Source organism: Salvelinus namaycush, chromosome 12, assembly GCF_016432855.1.
Source record: "Salvelinus namaycush isolate Seneca chromosome 12, SaNama_1.0, whole genome shotgun sequence".
Classification (NCBI taxonomy): domain Eukaryota; kingdom Metazoa; phylum Chordata; class Actinopteri; order Salmoniformes; family Salmonidae; genus Salvelinus; species Salvelinus namaycush.
In genome coordinates, this window is record NC_052318.1 from 7468743 (window position 1) to 7493541 (window position 24799).

The following is a 24799-nucleotide window of genomic DNA, read 5'->3' on the forward strand; positions in this document are numbered from 1 at the left end:
CAAAATTCACCCAACTTATTGTGGGAAGCTTGTGGAAGGCTTCCTGAAACGTTTGACCCAAATTAAACAATTTAAAGGCAATGCTACCAAATACTAATTAAGTGTATGTAAACTTCGGACCCACTGGGAATGTGGGAAGGTGAAAGAAATAAAAGCTGAAATAAATCATTCTCTCTACTATTAATCTGACATTTTACATTCTTAAAATAAAGTGGTGATCCTAACTGACCTAAGGCAGGGATTTTTTCCTTGGATTAAATGTCAGGAATTTTGAAAAACTGAGTTTACACGTATTTGGCTAAGGTGTATGTAAACTTCCGACTTCAACTGTATACAAGATGCTACCCTCCACAGCATAACCTTCACTCCAGATTCAAAACTCCAAACCTACAACCTAATTTTGGACAAAATTACCTGGAAGGATTACTACTACCAAGGATTCCTTTTTCCAAGCTATATAGACGGTGCTCTGGCAAACAAACAGCAGAGACCTGGAGACACCATCCAACCCGGAACTGAGACAGACCAGATACAACTTCAATTAGCACTGAGGTGTGAAGTGAGAGGTGTCGAAGCCTTCAAGCCCAACAATTGGCATGAGTCTCTCACAGCCTACCCCACCCAAATCCAGGGGCCTTTGAAGCCCCCTCCCACTGTTCAGAGACCGTCCACTGGGATTTTCTACAAGAAATCTCCCTCTAGAAATAAAAGCTTCTCCCAAATAGGTGACACCTACTCCCGTTGCCTGCTGCACTGCTGCTTGGATTCGACCTGGAAATCTTTTCACCGTCTGCCCTGGCCTGTCTCACCCTATCTGATACCCCAACCACACTCACCCCTCTCTCCCGAGATTTTGCTCGCCTCCAGCACATACGCACTGTTGGGGCGAGTGACTCTGAACTTACATTGGCTAGCTCCAAGTCGTTATACTCACTTTTCAGTATTTGGTATTCAAGAATGGTCCACCACCCAAAGAACATCCAACCAACTTGACACAACTGTGGGAAGTATTGTAGTCAACATGGGCCAGAATCCCTTTGAAACGTTTTGACACCTTGCAGAGTCCATGCCCTGATGAAATGAGGTTGTTCTGAGGGCAAAAGGTGGGGGGTGCAACTCAATATTAGGAAGTTGTTACTAATATTTTATACATTCAGTGTATATTTATATTCTGGACCCTGACATTGCTCATTCTGATATTTCTTAATTTCTTTCTTTAAACTTTTTGGATTGGTGAAAATTGTTTTGTATTACTAGGTATTATTACTGCACTGTTGGAACTAGAAACACAAGCATTTCACTGCACCTGCGAAAACAACTACAAATCTGTGTACGCAACCAATAAACTTTGATTTGATTTGAAAAGTGGCTGAAATACGGGACTGTTCCAGGATGCAGCCACGAAAAAAAAGAAAAATGTTTTAAACCATGACTCAGCGGTTGGGGGTGTTTGTTTAATTTGTTTGTTTAATTTGAATATGTACCACTGTAGCAGTAGAAATTGCATTTTAAACAAATAGGAGAATGGATAAATTAGCATTATTTAGAGGACCCCCTCCCCAGTTATACTTTGTTGCATTTAGGGGGATTCGTGTCTCATTCAGGGGGCCTGAGAACCTCCTGGGCCCCTCGTAATTCACACTCTGCTCCATGCCCACAATTCTTGCTTTTAGGAACACTCCACTACTCCTGCAAACATGATTATTTGATGATATGGTCTCAGTTTCCCCATTATCCTTTAGTGAATACGATCTGACACTGAATAATTCAGCTGTGATAGCTAAAGACAGACAGCAGGTAGAGGTAGGCTGATCTCAAGCAGTCCATGGAACACTCCCGTATCATATCAGCTCCTTGTTCAGGTAGATACAGTATATAGGGTCCTTAGGGTCTCAGGCGGATTCTCAAAGTCACATCTTTCAGCAGGAGAACCATGGAGGAGCTCCAGAGGAAACTGGACAAGAGGTATGACAGCGATCAGCTGTATGACAGCAAACCCAGAAAGGTGAGGTTCAAGCTGGCCTCGTCGGTCAGCGGCAGAGTGCTGAAGCATGTGTACGAGGATGGCCAGGAGCTGGACAGCCCAGAGGAGAAATACCCCCATAGCTTCCACAGCCACAAGATGCCCAGACACCTGGAGATGGAGCAGCTCTGTGGCTTCCAGGACATGCAGGACCAGGGTCTGTACCCCCCTACCGGACTGATGGCCCAGAGGATCAACGTCTACAGGGGGGGGGCTAACTACAGACCCTCTGCCCACAGCGATACACCGGAGGGAGTCCCCAATGTGAGTAGTTGTGGCTTGGTTGAAAAACCCTGCTATGAAACTGTTGATTTGTAGCACAATACACAACCTTCACCACACCCCTATTTGCTTTCATTGCCTTTTGGAATGCATGGTTAATTGTCTTAGATCAGTAATGAATTCTATCCTGGTGGGTGTCTGCTTGCCGATTAGAATCTAAGGGGCCGATTCAGACTTAGGAAATGCACTCACTTCTCCTCCTCACTTCTCAGTATTTGAGATTCAGACTTACAGGCTTACTACACCACTCGCGTCGCGTGCGCGAGCGTTGCAAAATAAATGTAGAAATCTATATTATTCAATTATTGCACCCACACTGCTCGCGCACACCAATGAGCGTCTGCGTTGCTAAGGGCTAAAATAGAAGTCAGTTCTATTTCTGACGCAGATCGCGCTGCAAGTCCTGCCTCTCCCATCTCCTTATTGGTTTATAGAAGCAGGTACCCACATGCCATCTCCTCAATGGTTATACCCACGTGGGTGACTGAAGACGAATGAGGTCAGTGGCAGTAATGCACCTAATTTATGAAAGTTGCCAATTGCAATATAAAGTCAAGAGAAGAAAAAGCCTGGAAGGATGAGAAATGACTAGAAACGATTCGGTTGACCGTTTTATGTGTTGATTAATTGGTGGAGTAGAGGACCTTGTGCATTTCAGGTAAATAGGACAAATTAGCTAGCAAGTGCAAGCTAGCTAGCTAAATTGCCATAAATGTTTAATGCTTTTTAGCCTGTCCCCAAATTAATATAATTGGTTCAGAGTTTGTTATATATATATATATAATATATATATATATAAATATATGCATATTCATCTCCATTTAAGCAACAATTGGTAGATAAATTATTTGATTATTTAGGTTAAGGAACGTATTTATGAATCATAAAAACAGGTTTGGATAGCCTTTACACACAAAAGAAAGAAAACAGTGGTTTGATTCATTCAGTTCTTTAACCCATGGTAATGTTAGAAGATGAGTGTACATAGAATTATAATAGGGAGAATAGTGTACACTAGTAGGTTATACCCTCGTCTATTGCCTGCACTAACCATGGAACTGTGGATGACACAACCAAGTATTGAGCCATGCGTCGGGTTCAAACTGTTATGGCTTGGTCTGCGCTCCGGTCCATAACGATTTAATTACCCTGCATTACTTTTTTTATATTATCAACTGTTACTAATGATCCTCAGCAACAACCACACGGCCGTGACAGCGTTTACAGAGGAAGCTAATGAAGGTTAACAAAACAATGGCTATAGCAACTGAAGGGAACAAACAGTACATTGGCAGTTTAATATGTGGTTATTAGGCCTAGTGATGGCTAATATTTAACATGATAGAAGTAAGAAACAGAGCAAGTTGGGGTAGCCTATAATTAAGACATTCAAGAGTGCCCATCCCTGCAAATTAAAAGGCTGTACAATTTTAATTCTGCATAATTGCAAAGCATTTCATTATACCATATGAGCTGTTGGGCTATAGCTTATGAAACTGTGTTAAAATGAAGGACACAACAATGTTTTTGTTTTATGCTGTTATTTACCGACCTCAATGTGTGTACAATATTGTGGCAATACAGCAATAAAGTATCAGCTGATCAGATAACAGTCACATCTTCAGTGTTTCATTCTCTGGAGCCAGTCAGGATAAATGTCTTTACTTTAGTCTGTCCTGTGAAGTTCAGACTGAACAAAATACGAAAAGCATAAGATGTTTACTTTTATCACTATGTCACATTTCTCCAAATTACTTTTAATGAAAAGACTAAAAGACTAAGGCAAGTATCACACAGTCCAATAAAAAGTTTGATTGTACACTTACAAACGCCCTCGGAGTGTTGTCAAGTTGTCCGCTGAATAGCAAATAAATACACTTAAAAAGAGACAGTAAAACGTTGTAAACAAGCAAATTAGTATTTTATCACACAGGTATTAACCACTAAAACAGACATTTTTATTCAAGTCCGTCTATCAAATCAAAACGATTCAAATGTTATGAGTCGCATGCTTCGTAACAACAGGTGTGGACTGACAGTGAAATGCTTACTTATAATGTAGAGAGAAATAATAGAAAAGTAAAACACATAATATTCAAAGTAGTAATAGATACACAATGAGTAACAATAACTAGGCTTCATACAAGTAGTACCAGTACTGAGTCAATGTGCAGGAAAACGAACAGGGTTGGACTGGGACCAAAAACCTGGTATTTCTAACACACCAGACCATTATTTCCCTTGAGGCCCCCAAAACAGGCCTGTTATTTTCCTTGAGGCCTGTCATGCCAAAAAGTGTCCCCCTCTGCGTCACAATGGGATTCGATAAACTATTAGCATCTGTCGCTATGTCAACGGTGTGATGATGTACTGAATAGAATTTTGGAGATCGTTACAGCCTAAATGACGTTATTTTCATCATCGCTCTGCAAACAAGGCTGATTTCTGCAACAATTTTGCTGTATAAACAAGTTTTATTTAGCTAATAAAACTTCGAACTACTTTTGGTTACCATGAAATCCATTTCTTAAATGTTGCTATGTTTCGGAAATGGCAAAGAAAACATGTAATCTGCTTGACACATTAAAATGACTTAATTTACAGATCACTAAATCAGCAAATTTCCACTTCATTCATATGCAAATCCTTTTTATTCATACACTGGCTTGTCTGGCTGTCATGTTTGTATTTCAACCTGCCCTTCTGTTATCTACACTGAAATAATATAATTTCAGAAGTCCTCTATTATGATAGAAAATATATATCTTGCATAGCTCATTAGTACATCCTTGTGGTTGAATATATATGTATCTATTGTAGGTCCCAGTATACAACAATGAATAATGTGGAACAAATACAGTTGAAGTCGGAAGTTTACATACACTTAGGTTGGAGACATTACAACTAGTTTTTTAACCACTCCACCGATTTCCTATTGGTTGCGATCGCGTTAATGGGATCGATATGACAACAGCCAGTGAAAGGGCTTTTGGCAGGGCGCTAAATTCAAAACAACAGAAATCCCATAATTAAAATTCCTCAAACATAGAAGTATTTCACACCATTTTAAAGATACACTTCTTGTTAATCCCACCACAGTGTTCGATTTCAAATAGGCTTTACGACGAAAGCACCACAAACGATTATGTTAGGTCAGAGCCAAGTCACAGAAAAACACAGCCATTTTTCCAGCCAAAGAGAGGAGTCACAAAAATCAGAAATAGAGATAGAATTAATCACTAACCTTTGATGATCTTCATCAGATGACACTCATAGGACTTCATGTTACACAATACATGTATGTTCTGTTCGATAAAGTTCATATTTATATTTAAAAAATCTCAGGAAGGAGACGCATTCTGTTTCCTAGAGATGAACGTACTTTGGTGCGAAAAGTGCAAATCAATCCCAGAACAACAGCAGAGGACCTTGTGAAGATGCTGGAGGAAACAGGTACAAAAGTATCTATATCCACAGTAAAACGAGTCATATGTCGACATAACCTGAAAGGCCGCTTAGCAAGGAAGAAGCCATTTCTCAAAAACCACCATAAAAAAGCCAGAATACAGTTTGCAACTGCACATGGGGACAAAGATCGTACTTTTTGGAGAAATGTCCTCTGGACTGATGAAACAAAAATAGAACTGTTTGGCCATAATGACCATCGTTATGTTTGGAGGAAAAAGGGGGAGGCTTGCAAGCCAAAGAACACCATCCCAAATGTGAAGCACGGGGGTGGCAGCAACATGTTGTGCGGGTGCTTTGCTGCAGGAGGGACTGGTGCACTTCACAAAATAGATGGCATCATGAGGCAGGAAAATTATGTGGATATATTGAAGCAACATCTCAAGACATCAGTCAGGAAGTTAAAGCTTGGTCTTAAATGGGTCTTCCAAATGGACAATGACCCCAAGCATACTTCCAAAGTTGTGGAAAAATGGCCTAAGGACAACAATGTCAAGGTTTTGGCATGGCCATCACAAAGCCCTGACCTCAATTCGATAGAAAATGTTTGGGCAGAACTGAAAAAGCGTGTGTGAGCAAGGAGGCCTACAAACCTGACTCAGTTACACCAGCTCTGTCAGGAGGAATGGGCCATAATTCACCCAATTTATTGTGGGAAGCTTGTGGAAGGCTACCTGAAATGTTTGACTCAAGTTAAACAATTTAAAGGCAATGCTACCAAATACTAATTGAGTGTATGTAAGTTTCTCACCCACTGGGAATGTGATGAAAGAAATTAACCTTTTCTCAATAGGGGGTGCTGTTTTCACTTTGTAAAAATTTCGTTCCCAAATTAAACTGCCTCGTACTCAATTCTTGCTCGTACAATATGCATATTATTATTACTATTGGATAGAAAACACTCTCTAGTTTCTAAAACCGTTTGAATTATATCTGTGAGTAAAACAGAACTCAAGTTGGAGCAAACTTCCTGTGAGGAAGTGAGAAATCTGAAATTAGGCAGGCTGTTCTGGGGTCAGTTTATTAATTTGCATGTCTTCTATTGGTCGAGTTGCACTGCATATGCCTTCCCCTAGATGTCAGCAAATAGTGAGAATTGGAATGGAGTTGCTAGGCAGATCTGAGGCCATATAAAGGGTCTGGGAACGTGGGGTCCAGTCTTTTCATCATTCGCCATGACGCAAGACAGACCTCAGGATTGCGTTCTGGAAAGCTCCCGTTATAGCCCTTAGATATATCCGGCTCTGATTTTATTCGATATAGGTGTTAAAGACATCATAATGTTGTTATTTTAAACCGAGTTATATCAGTTTATATCAGTATATTGCGATTTTCGGATATTTATTAGTGCTGCGTTATAGTGAGGTGGACACGTCTTCGCCACATGGCTAATGTTTACTGCTAATTCCAAAGTTGAAGGCGACAATCTACAACCGAGCAACGATTCCTCTGGACAAAGGACAACTTGCCCAAGATTCTGATGGGAGCTCATCAAAAAGTAAGAAGTATTTATGATGTTAATTCGTTGTTCTGTTGAAAAATGTAAAAATACTATTCCGCCATTAATTTCGGTGCGGTCTCGCTTTAACGCACGCTGTATGTCGTAGTAACGTTAATTTTAAAAATCTAACACAGCGGTTGCATTAAGAACTAATGTATCTTTCATTTGCTGTCCAACCTGTATTTTTTAGTCAAGTTTATGATTAGTTACTGATTAGATTAGGTGCCTCTCCCAAGATTTCTCCCGACATTTTGTTGGCAGCTTGGCTACTATTCTCATTGTATAACCACAATTTGTGCCGCTAAATATGCACATTTTCGAACAAACTCTATATGTATTGTGTAATAAGATGTTATCTTCTACTTGCACACAATCCCGGATCCGGGAGCACCCCCATCAGTAAAAAAGCTGACTAGCATAGCCTAGCATAGCGTCACAAGTAAATACTAGCATCTAAATATCATTAAATCACAAGTCCAAGACACCAGATGAAAGATACACATCTTGTGAATCCAGCCATCATTTCTGATTTTTAAAATGTTTTACAGGGAAGACACAATATGTAAATCTATTAGCTAACCACGATAGCAAAAGACACAACTTTTTTTTTCCACCATTTTTTTCCTGCATAGGTAGCTATCACAATTTCGACCAAATAAAGATATAAATAGCCACTAACCAAGAAACAACTTCATCAGATGACAGTCTGATAACATATTTATTGTATAGCATATGTTTTGTTAGAAAAATGTGCATATTTCAGGTATAAATCATAGTTTACCATTGCAGCCACCATCACAACTCTCACCAAAGCAACTAGAATAACTACAGAGACCAACGTGAATTACCTAAATACTCATCATAAAACATTTCTTAAAAAATACACAGCGTACAGCAAATGAAAGACAAAGATCTTGTGAATCCAGCCAATATTTCAGATTTTTTAAGTGTTTTACAGCGAAAACACAATATAGCATTATATTAGCTTACTACAATAGCCAACCACACAACAGCATTGATTCAAGCCAACAATAACGATAACGAATAAACCAGCAAAAGATATTAATTTTTTCACTAACCTTCTCAAACTTCTTCAGATGACAGTCCTATAACATCATATTACACAATACATATAGAGTTTGTTCGAAAATGTGCATATTTAGCGGCACAAATCGTGGTTATACAATGAGAATAGTAGCCAAGCTGCCAACAATATGTCGGGAGAAATCTTGGGAGAGGCACCTAATCTAATCAGTAACTAATCCTAAACTTGACTAAAAAATACAGGTTGGACAGCAAATGAAAGATACATTAGTTCTTAATGCAACCGCTGTGTTAGATTTTTTAAATTAACGTTACTACGACATACAGCGTGCGTTAAAGCGAGACCACACCGAAATTAATGGCGGAATATGAGTTTTACATTTTTCAGAACAACGAATTAACATCATAAATAGTTCTTACTTTTTGATGAGCTCCCATCGGAATCTTGGGCAAGTTGTCCTTTGTCCAAAAGAATCGTTGCTCGGTTGTAGATTGTCGCCTTCAACTTTGGAATTAGCAGTAAACATTAGCCATGTGGCCCAGACGTGCCAAACTGACTAGAACGCAGCACAAATAAATATCCGAAAATCGCAATATACTGATATAAACTGATATAACTCGGTTTAAAATAACAACATTATGATGTCTTTAACACCTATATCGAATAAAATCAGAGCCGGATATATCTAAGGGCTATAACGGGAGCTTTCTAGAACGCCATCCTGAGGTCTGTCTTGCGTCATGGCGAACAAAGGAAAGAGAGGACCCCCCGTTCCGAGCCCATTTATATGGCCTCAGATCTGCCTAGCAACTCCATTCCAATTCTCACTATTTGCTGACATCCAGGGGAAGGCGTATGCAGTGCATCTCAACCAATAGAAGACATGCAAATTAATAAACCGACCTCAGAACAGCCTGCAGATTTCAGATTTCTCACTTCCTCATAGGAAAATTGCTCCAACTCGAGTTCTGTTTTACTCACAGATATAATTCAAACGGTTTTAGAAACTAGAGAGTGTTTTCTATCCAATAGTAATAATAATATGCATATTGTACAAGCAAGAATTGAGTACGAGGCAGTTTAATTTGGGAACAAATTTTTTACAAAGTGCAAACAGCACCCCCTATTGAGAAAAGGTTAAAGGACTGTCATCTGAAGAAGTTTGAGAAGGTTAGTGAAAAAATTAATATCTTTTGCTGGATTATTCGTTATCGCTATTGTTGGCTTGAATCAATGCAGTTGTGTGGTTGGCTATTGTAGTAAGCTAATATAATGCTATATTGTGTTTTCGCTGTAAAACACTTAAAAAATCTGAAATATTGGTTGGATTCACAAGATCTTTGTCTTTCATTTGCTGTACGCTGTGTATTTTTCATAAATGTTTTATGATGAGTATTTAGGTAATTCACGTTGGTCTCTGTAGTTATTCTAGTTGCTTTGGTGAGAGTTGTGATGGTGGCTGCCATGTAAAACTATGATTTATACCTGAAATATGCACATTTTTCTAACAAAACATATGCTATACAATAAATATGTTATCAGACTGTCATCTGATGAAGTTGTTTCTTGGTTAGTGACTATTTATATCTTTATTTGGTCGAAATTGTGATAGCTACCTATGCAGGAAAAAAATGGTGGAAGAAAAAAGTTGTGTCTTTTGCTATCGTGGTTAGCTAATAGAAATACATATTGTGTCTTCCCTGTAAAACATTTTAAAAATCAGAAATGATGGCTGGATTCACAAGATGTCTATCTTTCATCTGGTGTCTTGGACTTGTGATTTAATGATATTTAGATGCTAGTATTTACTTGTGACGCTATGCTAGGCTATGCTAGTCAGCTTTTTTACTGATGGGGGTGCTCCCGGATCCGGGATTGTGACCAAGTAGAACCAAGTAGAATGTGTGAGAATTACCTTCAGGTTGTTCGCCCACCCTTCCTGGTACCAATTTAGGTACTTGCCCATGGCAGTCTTGAGGGTCTGGTTGGTCCATTCACCAAACCTGGAGGAGAGGGTAGGAAAGGGATATCAATTGACAATGTAAGATATTGAAATATGTCAGATTATGTACCATGGAAAAACAAAAAACGAATTGTAAATAATAAATAAAACAAACCATTGTTGACAGAATATAACCTATAACATCCGTACATTGTTCCAGCGTTCATGACCTCGGTCACTCAAGATGACCTCAGGAGAACCGTGGGTGTTGAAGATGTCTATCATTGCCTTGGAGGTGGCCTCGCCAGTCTCGTACTTGATGGGTATCATACAAAACAAATATCTATTTTTGGTTCCAATCACCCTTTTAATGGGTTATAGAAGGGAATTTAGAGTTAAGCACATACTCTTCCTTTACTGACCTTAATGGGTATTGCCGTCACCCACTTGGTAAAGTGATCAGTCGCCGGCAGACACCAGCTGTTGCCATTTCTGGATTTCGTGAAGGGTCCGATGAGGTCCACCCATAACATTTGTGTGGAGAGAAGTGTTAGAGAGAAGATTACTTTATTCTTACCCATATCTGTGTCATACAGAATGCAGATTTTCATATTTGTAAGCATACTGACACACACACACGTGCTATAATATTGAACTCTGCTGTGGTCAAGTAAAGCAACCATTACAAAACAACATATCAGGGCAAAATTTGAATTGGGACACATACCAATCATGTGCCATGGTGAAACAACTTTGATGGGCTTCAACTCCGGTGCCACAGTCTTCACCCTCTCAAACTTTTGGCAGGCTAGACAGGGTACTGACCTTTAAGCAAAAAGTGCCAAATTGAAACATTGTGTACTCTCAGATATGACATTCATTGAAATTATAATAAATTCAGATATAATAGAATGTGATTGATAAACAAAAGGTTATTTCATTTGCCCAGCTGTCCACCTCCTTGACAATTCCCCATCAGAAGAATTTGGCAATCATGCACTTCATGGGCCTCCCGGTTGCCGCAGTGGTATAAGGCACAGCCTCGCAGTGCTAGCTGTGCCACCAGAGATTCTGGGTTTGAGCCCAGGCTCTGTCGCAGCCGGCCGCGACCGGGAGGCCCATGGGGCGGCGCACAATTGGCCCAGCGTTGTCCGGGTTAGGGAGGGTTTGGCCGGCAGGGATATCCTTGTCTCATCGCGCACTAGCGACTCCTGTGGCGGGCCGGGCGCAGTGCACGCTGACCAGGTGGCCAGGTGTACGGTGTTTCCTCCGACACATTGGTGCGACTGGCTTCCGCGTTGGATGTGCATTGTGTCAAGAAGCAGTGCGGCTTGGTTGGGATGTGTTTCGGAGCACGCATGGCTCTCGACCTTCGCCTCTCCCGAGTCCGTATGGGAGTTGCAGCGATGAGACAAGACAGTAACTACTACCAATTGGATACCACGAAATTGGGGAGAAAAAGGGGGTAATTATAATTGTTTTTAAATAAAAAAATTATGTGCTTCACTCCAACATGGCCAGCGTGCATCTCGGTCAGCACGGCCTCCTCCTCCTTAGTAAAAATCACCCTCCTGTGTAGCTGGCCATCCTTCCCCCGTAGGTACATATGATTGCCTAACAAGTTGGAAGAGAAGGGTTGTTGAAATACTCAAGTCTAAGTACATTTCCACTGCTGTCTTTCTCTCTCTGTTTCTCTCTCTTCATCTCTCTCTCTGTCTTCCACTCTTTTCCCACCTCTCTCTCCCTCTCTCACTTCCATCCTTTCTTTCTTACTTTCCCCCCCCCCCCCTCTCTCTTTGTCTGTCTAGCACAGACACCTAGTTAAGGGCATTTGGAATTACCAAAATTGCTTACACCTATCCATTTGATTGATCACGTTTAATTTATAGCTAGACACCCTAATATGACAGATGTATAACTATATCAGTGGAGTCTGTTAACTCATTAAATCCCATTGTGATGCGGGGGGGGGGGGGGGGGGGACTATTTGGCATGACAGGCCCCCATCATTAGCAAGATCAGGATCATTTTGTGCAAAAATAACTAGCTTAGACAGGCCCACTAGGCTAAAAATTTACCAGCCTATCTGTCATTTGCCCGAAATGCCAGATGGCCAGTCCGCCCCTGAGTACGAGGTAATTGACGTAGATATGTAAATATAACTAGGAATACAGTGACAGATGGAAAACTGTCACGTTCCTGACCTGTTTTCTGTTGTTTGGTATGTGTTTAATTGGTCAGGGCGTGAGTTTTGGGTGGGTAGTCTATGTTATGTGTTTTCTATGTTGGGTTAATGGGTTGCCTGGTATGGCTCTCAATTAGAGGCAGGTGTTTGGCGTTTCCTCTGATTGAGAGTCATATTAAGGTAGGTTGTTTCACATTGTTTGTTGTGGGTGGTTGTCTTCCGTGTCAGTACATGTTACCACACGGGACTGTTTCGGTTTGTCTGTTCCTGTTCGTGTGTTCTTCGTTTCATGTAAGTTCGTAAGTTTAGGTCTGTTTAGTTCGTTTTGGTTATTTTGTATTTCTAAAGTGTTATTTCGTGTTTCGTCGTTTTTGTTTAATAAATCATTATGAATTCACACCCCGCTGCACTTTGGTCCAATCCTTGCTACTCCTCTTCGGATGAAGAGAAGGAGGAAGCCCGTTACAAAAACAGTAGCAGCAGCCAATGTGATGAGGCCAAAAAGTTAGTGCAAAAAAGGGTCAATGCTTCTTGCCGTGCGGTAGCAGAAAGAAATCAAATCAAATTGTATCGGTCACATACACAGCAGATATTATTGCGGGTGTGATTGTCTTTCTAGCTCCTACAGTGCAGTAATATCTAACAAGTAATATCTAACAATTTCACAACAATACACACAATACACACAGATCTAAAGTAAAGGAATGGTATTAAGAATAGAGGGCGACCGATTAATCAGAATGGCTGATTAATTAGGGCTGATTTCAAGTTTTCATAACAATCGGAAATCGGTATTTTTGGACACGGATTTAAAAATATATATACAGTGGGGAGAACAAGTATTTGATACACTGCCGATTTTGCAGGTTTTCTTACTTACAAAGCATGTAGAGGTCTGTCATTTTTATCATAGGTACACTTCAACTGTGAGAGATGGAATCTAAAACAAAAATCCAGAAAATCACATTGTATGATTTTTAAGTAATTCATTTGCATAAGACAGTACTCCAGATATAACAAACTGACCCTAGCCCCCTGACACATAAACTACTGCAGCATAAATACTGGAGGCTGAGACAGGAGGGGTCAGGAGACACTGTGGCCCCATCCAATGATACCCCCGGACAGGGCCAAACAGGAAGGATATAACCCCACCCACTTTGCCAAAGCACAGCCCCCACACCACTAGAGGGATACCTTCAATCACCAACTTACCATCCTGAGACAAGGCCGAGTATAGCCCACAAAGATCTCCGCCACGGCACAAACCAAGGGGGGGGCGCCAACCCAGACAGGAAGATCATGTCAGTGACTCAACCCACTCAAGTGACGCACCCCTCCTAGGGACGGCATGAAAGAGCACCAGTAAGCCAGTGACTCAGCCCCTGTAATAGGGTTAGAGGTAGAGAATCCCAGTGGAGAGAGGGGAACCGGCCAGGCAGAGACAGCAAGGGCGGTTCGTTGCTCCAGAGCCTTTCCGTTCACCTTCACACTCCTGGGCCAGACTACACTCAATCATATGACCCACTGAAGAGATGAGTCTTCAGTAAAAACGTAAAAGTTGAGACCGAGTCTGCGTCTCTCACATGGGTAGGCAGACCATTCCATAAAAATGGAGATCTATAGGAGAAAGCCCTGCCTCCAGCTGTTTGCTTAGAAATGCTAGGGACAATTAGGAGGCCTGCGTCTTGTGACCGTAGCATACGTGTAGGTATGTACGGCAGGACCAACTCGGAAAGATAGGTAGGAGCAAGCCCATGTAACGCTTTGTAGGTTAATAGTTAAACCTTGAAATCAGCCCTTGCCTTAACAGGAAGCCAGTGTAGGGAGGCTAGCACTGGAGTAATATGATCAAATCTTTTTCTTCTTTTTTTTTTGGTTCTAGTCAGGATTCTAGCAGCCGTATTTAGCACTAACTGAAGTTTATTTAGTGCTTTATCCGGGTAGCCGGAAAGTAGAGCATTGCAGTAGTCTAACCTAGAAGTAACAAAAGCATGGATTAATTTTTCTGCATCATTTTTGGACAGAAAGTTTCTGATTTTTGCAATGTTACGTAGATGGAAAAAAGCTGTCCTTGAAACAGTCTTGATATGTTCGTCAAAAGAGAGATCAGGGTCGAGAGTAACGCCGAGGTCCTTCCCAGTTTTATTTGAGACGACTTTACAACCATCAAGATTAATTGTCAGATTCAACAGAAGATCTCTTTGTTTCTTGGGACCTAGAACAAGCATCTCTGCATCTCAAGCATCTCATCTCTGATAAGTGATTAGTTCATTGACTATAACTGCCTTTAAAGTGAGGGATCTAACATTAAGTAGCCCTATTTTGAGATGTGAGGTATCACGATCTCTTTCAATAAAGGCAGGAATAGAGGAGGTCTTTATTCTAGTGAGATTGCTAAGGCGAACACCGCCATGTTTAGTTTTGCCCAACATAGGTCGAGGCACAGACACGGTCTCAATGGGGATAGCTGAGCTGACTACACTGACTGTGCTAGTGGCAGACTCCACTAAGCTGGCAGGCTGGCTAACAGCCTGCTGCCTGGCCTGCACCCTATTTCATTGTGGAGCTAGGGGAGTTAGAGCCCTGTCTATGTTCGTAGATAAGATGAGAGCACCCCTACAGCTAGGATGGAGTCCGTCATTCCTCAACAGGCCAGGCTTGGTTCTGTTTGTGGGTGAGTCCCAGAAAGAGGGCCAATTATCTACAAATTCTATCCTTTGGAGGTTTATGCTTTCAGTTTTGTGCGAATGCTGCCATCTATCCACGGTTTCTCATTTGGGTATGTTTTAATAGTCACAGTGGGTACAATATCTAATATACATTTCTTGATAAACTCAGTCACCATATCCGTGTATTCGTCAATATTATTCTCAGAGGCTACCCAGAACATATCCCAGTCCACGTGATCAAAACAATCTTGAAGCATGGACTCCGGTTGGTCAGACCAGCATTGAATACTCTGTAGCACGGTACTTCCTGTTTGAGCTCCTGACTATAGGAAGGGAAGAGCTAAATGGAGTCGTGATCAGATTTGCCAAAGGGAGGGGGGCGGGTGAGGGCGTTGTAGATATTTTGAAAAGTTGAGTAGCAGTGGTCCAATGTTTTCTCAGAGCGAGTGTTACAGTCAATGTGTTGGTAGAACTTCGGTAGCGTTTTCCTCAGATTAGGTTTGTTAAAATCCCTGGCTACAATAAATGCGGCCTCCGGATAGATGGTTTTCAGTTTGCATAGAGTCCAGTGTAGTTCTTTGAGGGCCGTCGGGGTATTGGCTTGAGGGGAAATATACACGGCTGTGACTATAACCGAAGAGAATTCTCGTGGGAGGTAATACGGTCGGCATTTGATTTTGAGGTATTCTAGGTCGGGTGAACAAAAGGACTTGGATTTCTGTATGTTATCACAATCACACCATGATTAGTTAATAATGAAACATACACCCCGCACTTCTTAAGGGGAGATCTTTATTCCTGTCTGCGCAATGAACTGAGAACCCAACTGGCTGTACGGACACAAACAGTATATCCCGAGAGAGCCATGTTTCCATGAAACAGAGTATGTTACAATCCCTGATGTCTCTCTGGAAGGAGATCCTCGCCCTGAGCTCGTCAACTTTATTATCCAGAGACTGAACATTAGCGAGTAATATACTCGGAAGCGGTTGGTGGTGTGCGCGCCTCCTGAGTCGGACTAAGAGTCCACTCCAAATACCTCTTCTACGCTGGCTGTATTTTGGATCAGCCTCTGGAATCAGTTAAATTGCCCTGGGGAGTACGAACAAAGGATCCAATTCGGGAAAGTCGTACTCCTGATCGTAATGCTGGTAATGCCGGTGAGTTACCGCCGATCTGATATCCAAATGTTATTCCCAGTTGTATGTAATAACACAAAAAAATGTCTGGGCTAATAATGTCAGAAATAATATATAAAATAACAAAATACAAAATACTAAGTTGCATAGGAGCTAGAAGCACAGCTGCCCTATCTGTCGGTGCCATATTTTAATTCTATGACTTAGAAGGCTGGAGTCTTTGACAATTTTTTGGCCTTCCTCTGACACCGCCTGGTTTTAAGGTCCTGGATGGCAGGGAGCTCGACTCCAGTGATGTACTGCGCCGTATGCACTACCCTCTGTAGCGTCGTGCAGTCGAATGCCAAGCAGTTGCCATACCAAGCAGTGATGCAGCAAGTCAAGATGCTCTCAATGGTGCAGCTCTAAAACATTTGGAGGATCTGAGGGCCTATGCCAAATATTTTCAGCCTCCTGAGTGGGAAGAGGCGTTGTTGTGCCCTCTTCACAACTGTATTGGTGTGTTTGGACCATGATAGATCAGTGATGTGGACACCAAGGAACTTGAAGCTCTCAACCTGCGCCACTACAGCCCCGTTGATGAGAATGGTGACGTGCTCAGTCCTCCTTTTCCTGTAGTCCACAATCAGCTCCTTTGTCTTGCTGACGTTGAGGGAGAGGTTGTTGTCCTGGCACTACACAGCCAGGTCTCTGGCCTCCTCCCTATAGGCTGTCTCATCGTCGTCAGTGATCAGTCCTACCACCATTGTGTCGTCGACAAACTTAATGATGGTGTTGGAGTTGTGCGCGGCCACACAATCGTGGGTGAACAGGGAGTACTTGAGGGGACTAGGCACGCACCTCTAAGGGGCCCCGTGTTGACGGTCAGCGTGGCAGATCTGTTGTTGTCTACCCTCACCACCTGGTGGCTTCCCGTCAGGAAGTCCAGGATCCAGTTGCAGAGGGAGGTGTTCAGTCCCAGTCCCAGGTCCTTAACTTAGTGATGAACTTGGAGGGCACTATTGTGTTGAATGCTGAGTTGTAGTCAATGACCAGCATTCTCATGTAGCTGTTCCTTTTGTCCAAGTGGGAAATGGTAGTGTGGAGTGCAATAGAGATTGCATCATCTGTCGGTATGTTGGGGCAGTATGCAAATGAGGGTGGGTCCAGGGTGTCTGGGATGATGGTGTTGATGTGAGCCATGACCAGCCTTTCAAAACATTTAATGGCTACAGATATGATTGCTAAGAAGCAATAGTCATTTAGGCAGGTTCCCTTTGGAGTTCTTGGGCACAGGGACTATGGTGGTCTGCTTGAAACATGTAGGTATTACAGACTGGGTCAGAGAGAGGTTGAAAATATTAGTGAAGACTCTTGCCAGATGGTCAGTGGGTGCTCTGAGTACTCATCCTGGTAATCCATCTGGCCCTACGGCCTTGTGAATGTTAACTTGTTTCAAGGTCTTGCTCACATTGGCTACGGAGTGCGTGATCACAGTCTTACGCATGGTTCAGTGTTGCTTGCCACGACGTGAGCATAGAAGGCATTTAGTCTGGTGTGCTCATGTAACTGGGCATCTTGTTTGAAGCCCTGCTACATTCAATGAGCATCAGAGCCTGTTTAGTATGATTCGATTTTAGTCCTGTATTGACGCTTTGCTTGTTTGATGGTTCGTCAGAGAGCGTAGCGGGACTTCTTATAAGCGTTCAGGTTAGTGTCCCACTCCTTGAAAGCGGCAGCTCTAGCCTTTAGCTCAGTGTGGATGTTGCCTTTAATCCATGGCTTCTGGTTGGGATAAGTACGTACGGTCACTGTTGGGACGCCGTTGTCGATAAACTTATTAATGAAGCCAGTGACTGATGTGGTAAACTCCTCAATGCTTTCGGATGAGTCTCGGAACATATTCCAGTCTGTGCTAGTGAAACAGTCCTGTTGCTTAGCATCCACTTCATCGGACCACTTCCGTATTGGGCATGTCACTGGTACTTCCTGTATGAGTTTTAGCTTGTAAGAAGGAATCCGGAGGATAGAGTTATTGTCAGATTTGCCAAATGGAGGATGAGAGAGAGCTTTGTATGCGTTTCTATGTGTGGAGTGAAGGTGATCTAGAGTTTTATCACCCCTCAAATTGCACAGGTGACATGGTGGTAGAAATTAGGTGAAATGGATTTCAGTTTTCCTGCATTAAAATCACCGGCCATTAGGAGCGACGCCTCTGTTGTTAACAAAGAGACATCAACTACTTTGTACTAAGTAATGCACATCAAAGGCCATGACCATGCTTTTTGTTTGCCCTCTAGTCTTCAGTATTGGACTTCGGAAAGATAATAATCTACACCAGCAATCTGCGGATCATCCGGGCCCCTCGGAGGGAAAAAGGAACGGGGCGACATCCTCAGACCCCGGGGGGAGTGGACGAGTACTCACAGGGGCGTATCAGAGGGGGCAAGAGGAGGCCCAACGCCCTCTGTGCTCACGGGGAGGAGCAGAGCACACATCCACAGGACGGGGAGGAGCAGAGCACCCATCGACAGGACGGGGTAAAAATGCCTGACCAGAACACCTTGCACCGTGTTAATGTGCTTCAGCAATGCTATCCTCTTCTCTGTCTTTCACTAACCACATGGTCTCCCGTCTCTGCCTACCGACTGCGCAGATAGTGATGACTACTCAATTTCTCTGCTGCCATTTATGAGCCGGGATACTCTCAGTAATTCCCCATGGTCGCTTCTTCAACTGATTGCCAGTTGCACTCTCTGCTTCTTTCTCCCCCTCTCTCCCCCTCCCCCCCCTCCCCCCTCTCGCTCTCCGTCTCTCTCCCCCTTCCCCTCTCCCCCTCCCTCTTGCTCTCCCCCTCGCTCCCCCCATTCTCTCTCTCCCTCTCTCTCTCTCTCTCTCTCTGTCTTTCCATTCCTAACTCATCTCTCTTTCTCTCAATGGGTTTCTCATTTCCTCTGCCTCTCCATATGTTCTAATATTTCATTTTTTCTCTCTCTCTTTGTTGCCTTTTTAACATTCTCTGTTTGGACCCAGGTCATCTTTTTTTGACTTGTACTTTTCTACCATTTTGTTGGATTCATTAGTAATGATATGTCATATGAGTTGACATGGGTGGCAGTGCTTCTCTGGGTTGTTAGTGACACTGTGTGTATGTGTGTGTGCCTCCAGCAGGATGCAGTGTCTGACTGCCAGCATTGTGGAGGTTCGGGCAGTGCCCCCTGCTCTCTATGCCATGGCAGTAAGCTGTCCATGCTGGCCAACCGCTTCAATGAGTCTATCAGTGTGCTGCGATGCCAGGCCTGCTACCCTGATGGACTGGAGAGGTGCCAGTCCTGTTCCAAATAACACCAACCACTGGCTGTGTGTGTGCCCATTGTCTCTCCTGATGTAATAGCACTGTAATATAAAATGGTTATGATGGTTATTGGAGCACTGCATATGTTTTTGTAAGGAATCAGAATCCAATTGTTGGAAGGGAAGGAGGCTACCATACGTGCAGCTGGCTGAACCATAGAGAACAAAGACACATGATAAGACAACAGATTCACTCTATTGGTGGTAGGTGGTGCATCTGAGTCTCTGCAAAGATAACATGAACTTCCAACTGGTTTCATGATGACTTATCATTTTAATTAAAATAATGTAAAACCATTGCATTTTATCCACAAGGGAAGCTGTCCTATCATCCCCACATTCACCAGAGAGAAAACCGCTTTTATCTCCCATGTTAGGCCTATATATAAGGCTAATTGATGCTTTCATTTGGAGAGAGGGGAAGACTTTCAATAAATTATGGAGAGGCTTTTGGGCAGCTCTGGAGGTAGAAAGAAATGAATTAGTGTTTTATCTTCCTAATGCTGAGGTAATTGCTTCCAGAGTTGTCTTGGTGAGAATGAATAAAATGGACACATGCCTTATTTTCATTGGCTCTTCTTTTTAGTCAATGAAGGAATCTACTTATACTCATAGAAACATAATTAATAGAATGGGTGTCCATTCAAATTGCCAGGGTTAGAGGTTCCAAGCCCGTTCTATTCATTCTATTTCTATGTGTATACCCCCGAATGTATAGCCTTCTGTTTTTACTAGTATAAAATGGAGATACTTGATGAGTGATTCAGCAAATATCCCTGAGAGAAGTTAGCAGATATACAGTTGTTGCTGTGGCTTTCTTTTTGGCTTTATCTCAGCTGAACACATACTTTACCATAGTCACAAAAATGCTTTCTTTCCTCTCTTTTTCCAAAGAGCTGGTCTCGTTCGTTCTCTCTCATCTCCTGTGTGGGGTGGGGGATAGTACTGCATCAAAGCTTTGAGTTGCTGCTCTTACATGGATCCATCCTGCGGCATGGAGCGCTAGCTTCAATAATCCTGCGAGGTTCAACCCTTAGCCTTTCATATCAGAACAGGAATACTGGCAGCTGGAAATCTCTCATCAGATGGTAGATCGCTTGGATTCATGTGCTGTGTGCATTCGTGAACTGTGCTGCTCATTTCACATTCCAAGTTATTCCAATTCATTTGAACATTCATGAATAATTTCTAGTCATTATATGGAGTTTTTTCTCTCCAAATGTAGTCTGTTTATAACCAAACATGGGAAGATGTCTTTATGCTCTATTTGTGAGGGTTTCCTTCTGTTCTCAATCGGCTAAACTATGTGTATGCAACACCTTCCTTATTCACACATAGAAAAGTGTGAAGTGGGTAAATATTCACAAGTTTACAGCCTCCCTCATCACTGGTGATAATCAGATAGCTTATGCACGTGTGAAGCAAAGTTTCAAAGGACCCATGTTAAGATGGCTTGTTATTAAAAAGACTTCAGAATGTACTGAAAATGTAAACATGGTGTTGTTTGTGCTGGAATGTGGCCAAAGAGACTCCGCTCAGACTAGTTTCTTGGATAATTTTGTTTTGTCCCTTATGTTTCTTATGATAGTCCTCTGAGGCCTTGTTTGTTGTTTGCTGTACACACAACTTTGACCTTTTGGCTTGCGGCCGTTTTCATCCAGCAGATATAGCGCTCATTAGATTGACCTCTGTCTTGGTGGTTCTCCTTTCATTTTGTCCACAGTGGTCTTCTGAGGATCCCAGCGAATCAGAGCAATTGAAAATAACAGTCAGTAATTCAACACTGATAGCAATACGAACCACAGCACACCCTTAACTATTTGTTGTTACATTAGACCGATATGGTGTTAAGTTTGTTGTTACAAGGTACATGATGATGTGGTTACATGATGCTGTTACATGACATGTTGTGATACTGTAATAGGCTACGCAGCCCTTGAACTTGTAGGCCTACTGTTTGAGGAAGCTGAGAATAAGAAAAGATCTATCAGTATACAACTGAATATATTTCTCATAATGATTTCCTCATAACCACTCTTTGGGTGACATAACCTCTGTGTTATCCAGAGTATAATCCATCTAGTATTGTGGAATGCAAATGGCTACACACATAAACTGTACATTATCCAAGCAGTTGAGAAAGGTACTCTGAACATCCCAAGGATTCAAACTAGTCACGTTTTCCCCCTGAAATGGTCAAATCTGGAGGATAAATGTTGATCATAAATGTCTGAAGCAACTGTAAATTACTGTAAATCCACTCCATCTTGAAATGCAAAAATGGGATGGGAAACAATGGAGGTTGCTGAGGGGAGGATGGCTCATAATAATGGCTGGAATGGAGTTTTATGGCAGGAATGGAGTGAATGGAATGGCATCAAACACATAAAAAACACACGTTTGATTCCATTCCATTCACTCCGTTCGAGACATTATTATGAGCCATCCTCCCCTCAGCAGCCTCCACTGATAGGAAAGTGTTCGATGTGTAGGCCTACATGACAACAAGTCACCTGATATTATTTTACAAATGTTCCAACCCGGGGTAACCCTGTATTTCCCGCCAAAACCGGAAGTATCATTCAAAAGCATTATAAAACATAGAAATGTCTGGAGCTTTGATCAGCATGAAAAGTAAAACCTGATGCTATCTGAGCCTGATGAGCCATACATGAATGACATTTAATGAGCCCAAGTCCAAAAAAGCCCAAATGATTTTGCCGTTATCCAATACATATATGATGTAGGCTACTGCCCATTACACACAACAGAAAAACAGAAAGCCCATAGATGTAGCTTACCATATGCTCTCTTGGGTAAATAAATGTAACTAGCTCCAGTAGGCTAATCTCTTTTGATGTGAACTGTGTTACTGTACTGTATTATACTGTATTATATGGACTGGAATTATGCACATAGTTCAAACCATGATAAAGCACGGAGAGAACATGAGATTCTGGTGCAAAACATGCGGCCTACAACATTACAATGAATTAATTAATTAATAAAATTGTATTTTCGTGTCAAATCGCCAATTGGCAACTCATCCCTTAAGGGATTAATTGACACAAACAAACTTTACAATAATTCACTACGGTAATACAATTATAATTCTTCTTCCAGTGTTCTCTGCATTGCTCATCGCGTAAAGAGTGACATTTTTTTTTGGAGGTGTACCTGTGGATGTATTTCAAGGTCTACCTTCAAACTCAGTGCCTCTTTGCTTGACATCATGGGAAAATCAAAAGAAATCAGCCAAGACCTCAGAAAGATAATTGTAGACCTCCACAAGTCTGGTTCATCCTTCGGAGCAATTTCCAAAAGCCTGAAGGTACCACGTTCATCTGTACAAACAATACCATGGGACCACTCTGCCGTCATACCGCTCAAGAAGGAGACGCGTTCTGTCTCTTAGAGATGGTGCGAAAAGTGTAAATCAATCACAGAACAACAGCAAAGGACCTTGTGAAGATGCTGGAGGAAACAGGTACAAAAGTATCTATATGCACAGTAAAACAAGTCTTATATCGACATAACCTGAAAGGCCGTCATTAGATGCAGAAGTCTTTCACTTCTCTTCACAAAGATTGAATGGTTGGGTCTGCATTAATATCTTCTGTAGCCTACCGCCATGGCACGTTTGCTCTTCTTTTAAACCATCCGTGAGCTCTATTGGCTGCTGTATTCCACATTCAGAAAAAAAGAGCTTGCATTCTTCTTCTAATATTATATTGGTATAAGAAATGCAAAAAAAGAATTATGTCCAGCAAGCTATTCTAGTCTAGCTTTTCCTGCATGGGACTCCAAGAGCTAAGGAATTATTTTTAAGGAGAGGCACGTGGAGCACAGGTGCTTGCGTATTGCACAAGAGACAGCGACTATAAGTTAGAAGCTTATTATCCATAACTCTTCATTTATTAGCTAAATATAAGGCTAATACTGCATAGACTAGGACATCTACTGTATAGGGTTATATATCAATCTAGAACAGAATTACCCATTTTGGATGCAATTTGTATGAGGTTGATGGAGAGAGAAAAAGAAAGACTGCGAGAGAGTGCTTGCGAGTACACTGTTTTAAAGCAACGATATTCAAGTGTTTTAGTACTCTGCAGCTGCAATAACATTTTTAAAATCTTTACAATGTAAAAACATGGTGAGCCCTGAAAGCCAGATGGAGATGGGTAAATTAGACACACATTCAGTCTTTATATTACTGTTGCGTAGGCTATGCTGCAGCAAATGTAGGCCTACCTGTCACAAGAAGGTAGGCCTCCCGAGTGGTGTGCAGCGGTCTAAGGCACTGCATCTCAGTGCAAGAGGCATCACTGCAGTCCCTGGTTCGAATCCAGGCTGCATCACATCTGGCCGTGAGTGCGGTGCACAATTGGCCCAGCATCGTCCGGGGTAGGCCGTCATTGTAAATAAGAATTTGTTCTTAACTTACTTGCCTAGTTAAATAAAGGTAAAATAAAAAAAGTTAGCATGAGGTGATAGGTCTACATGTATTGTGAACTGTGCTCCATACAGAGATGTCTGTCCCCACCCTGAGTGTTGATGATTAATCATGCAGAGGCCGTAGAGAAGCCAGATTTAGACATCACATATAATTGAACAGTTCCATTTCACGCCTTGCTGTTCATATCATTTTTTTAATGATAATTTACCGGTTTCTCGCAGTTATTTATCCTGGGAAAAGGGAGTGGTTTTGCATGAAAGAATTCTGGCCAATCTCAGTAACCGGATTCCAGCCATTTAACCCTACCTGATATCTCCTCATGTCAGGACCTTCATCAATATGTAATATGTCTCATTTAGAGTATATTACTGTTCACATCAGTTTGCCTAACTATACTGAACAAAAATATAAACACAACATGTAAACTGTTGCACCCATGTTTCATTAGCTGAAATAAAAGGTCCTAGACATTTTACATACGCACAAAAAGCTTAGTTCAAATTTTGTGCACACATTTGTTTACATCCTTGTTAGTGAGCATTTCTCCTTTGACAAGATAATCCATCCACCTGACAGGTGTGGCAAATCAAGAAGCTGATTAAACAGCATGAACATTACACAGGTGCACTTTGTGCTGGGGACAATATACGGTCACTCTAAAATGTGCAGTTTTGTCACACAACACAATGCCACAGATGGCAAAATTTTTGAGGGAGCGTGCAATTGGCATGCTGACTGCGGGAATGTCTACCA

At 41.9% G+C, this 24799-nt stretch overlaps 1 protein-coding gene across 1 annotated transcript; it reads left to right on the forward strand.

Moving 5' to 3' along the window:
• Positions 1 to 1933: 1933 nt before the first annotated feature.
• On the forward strand, positions 1934 to 19646 carry LOC120056756 (glutaredoxin domain-containing cysteine-rich protein 2). The gene is made up of 3 exons (XM_039004964.1): positions 1934 to 2287; positions 18534 to 18773; positions 19402 to 19646. The coding sequence occupies exons 1-3, from the start codon at positions 1934 to 1936 to the stop codon at positions 19576 to 19578; spliced, it is 771 nt and encodes a 256-aa protein (XP_038860892.1). The 3' UTR covers positions 19579 to 19646.
• Positions 19647 to 24799: the final 5153 nt, after the last annotated feature.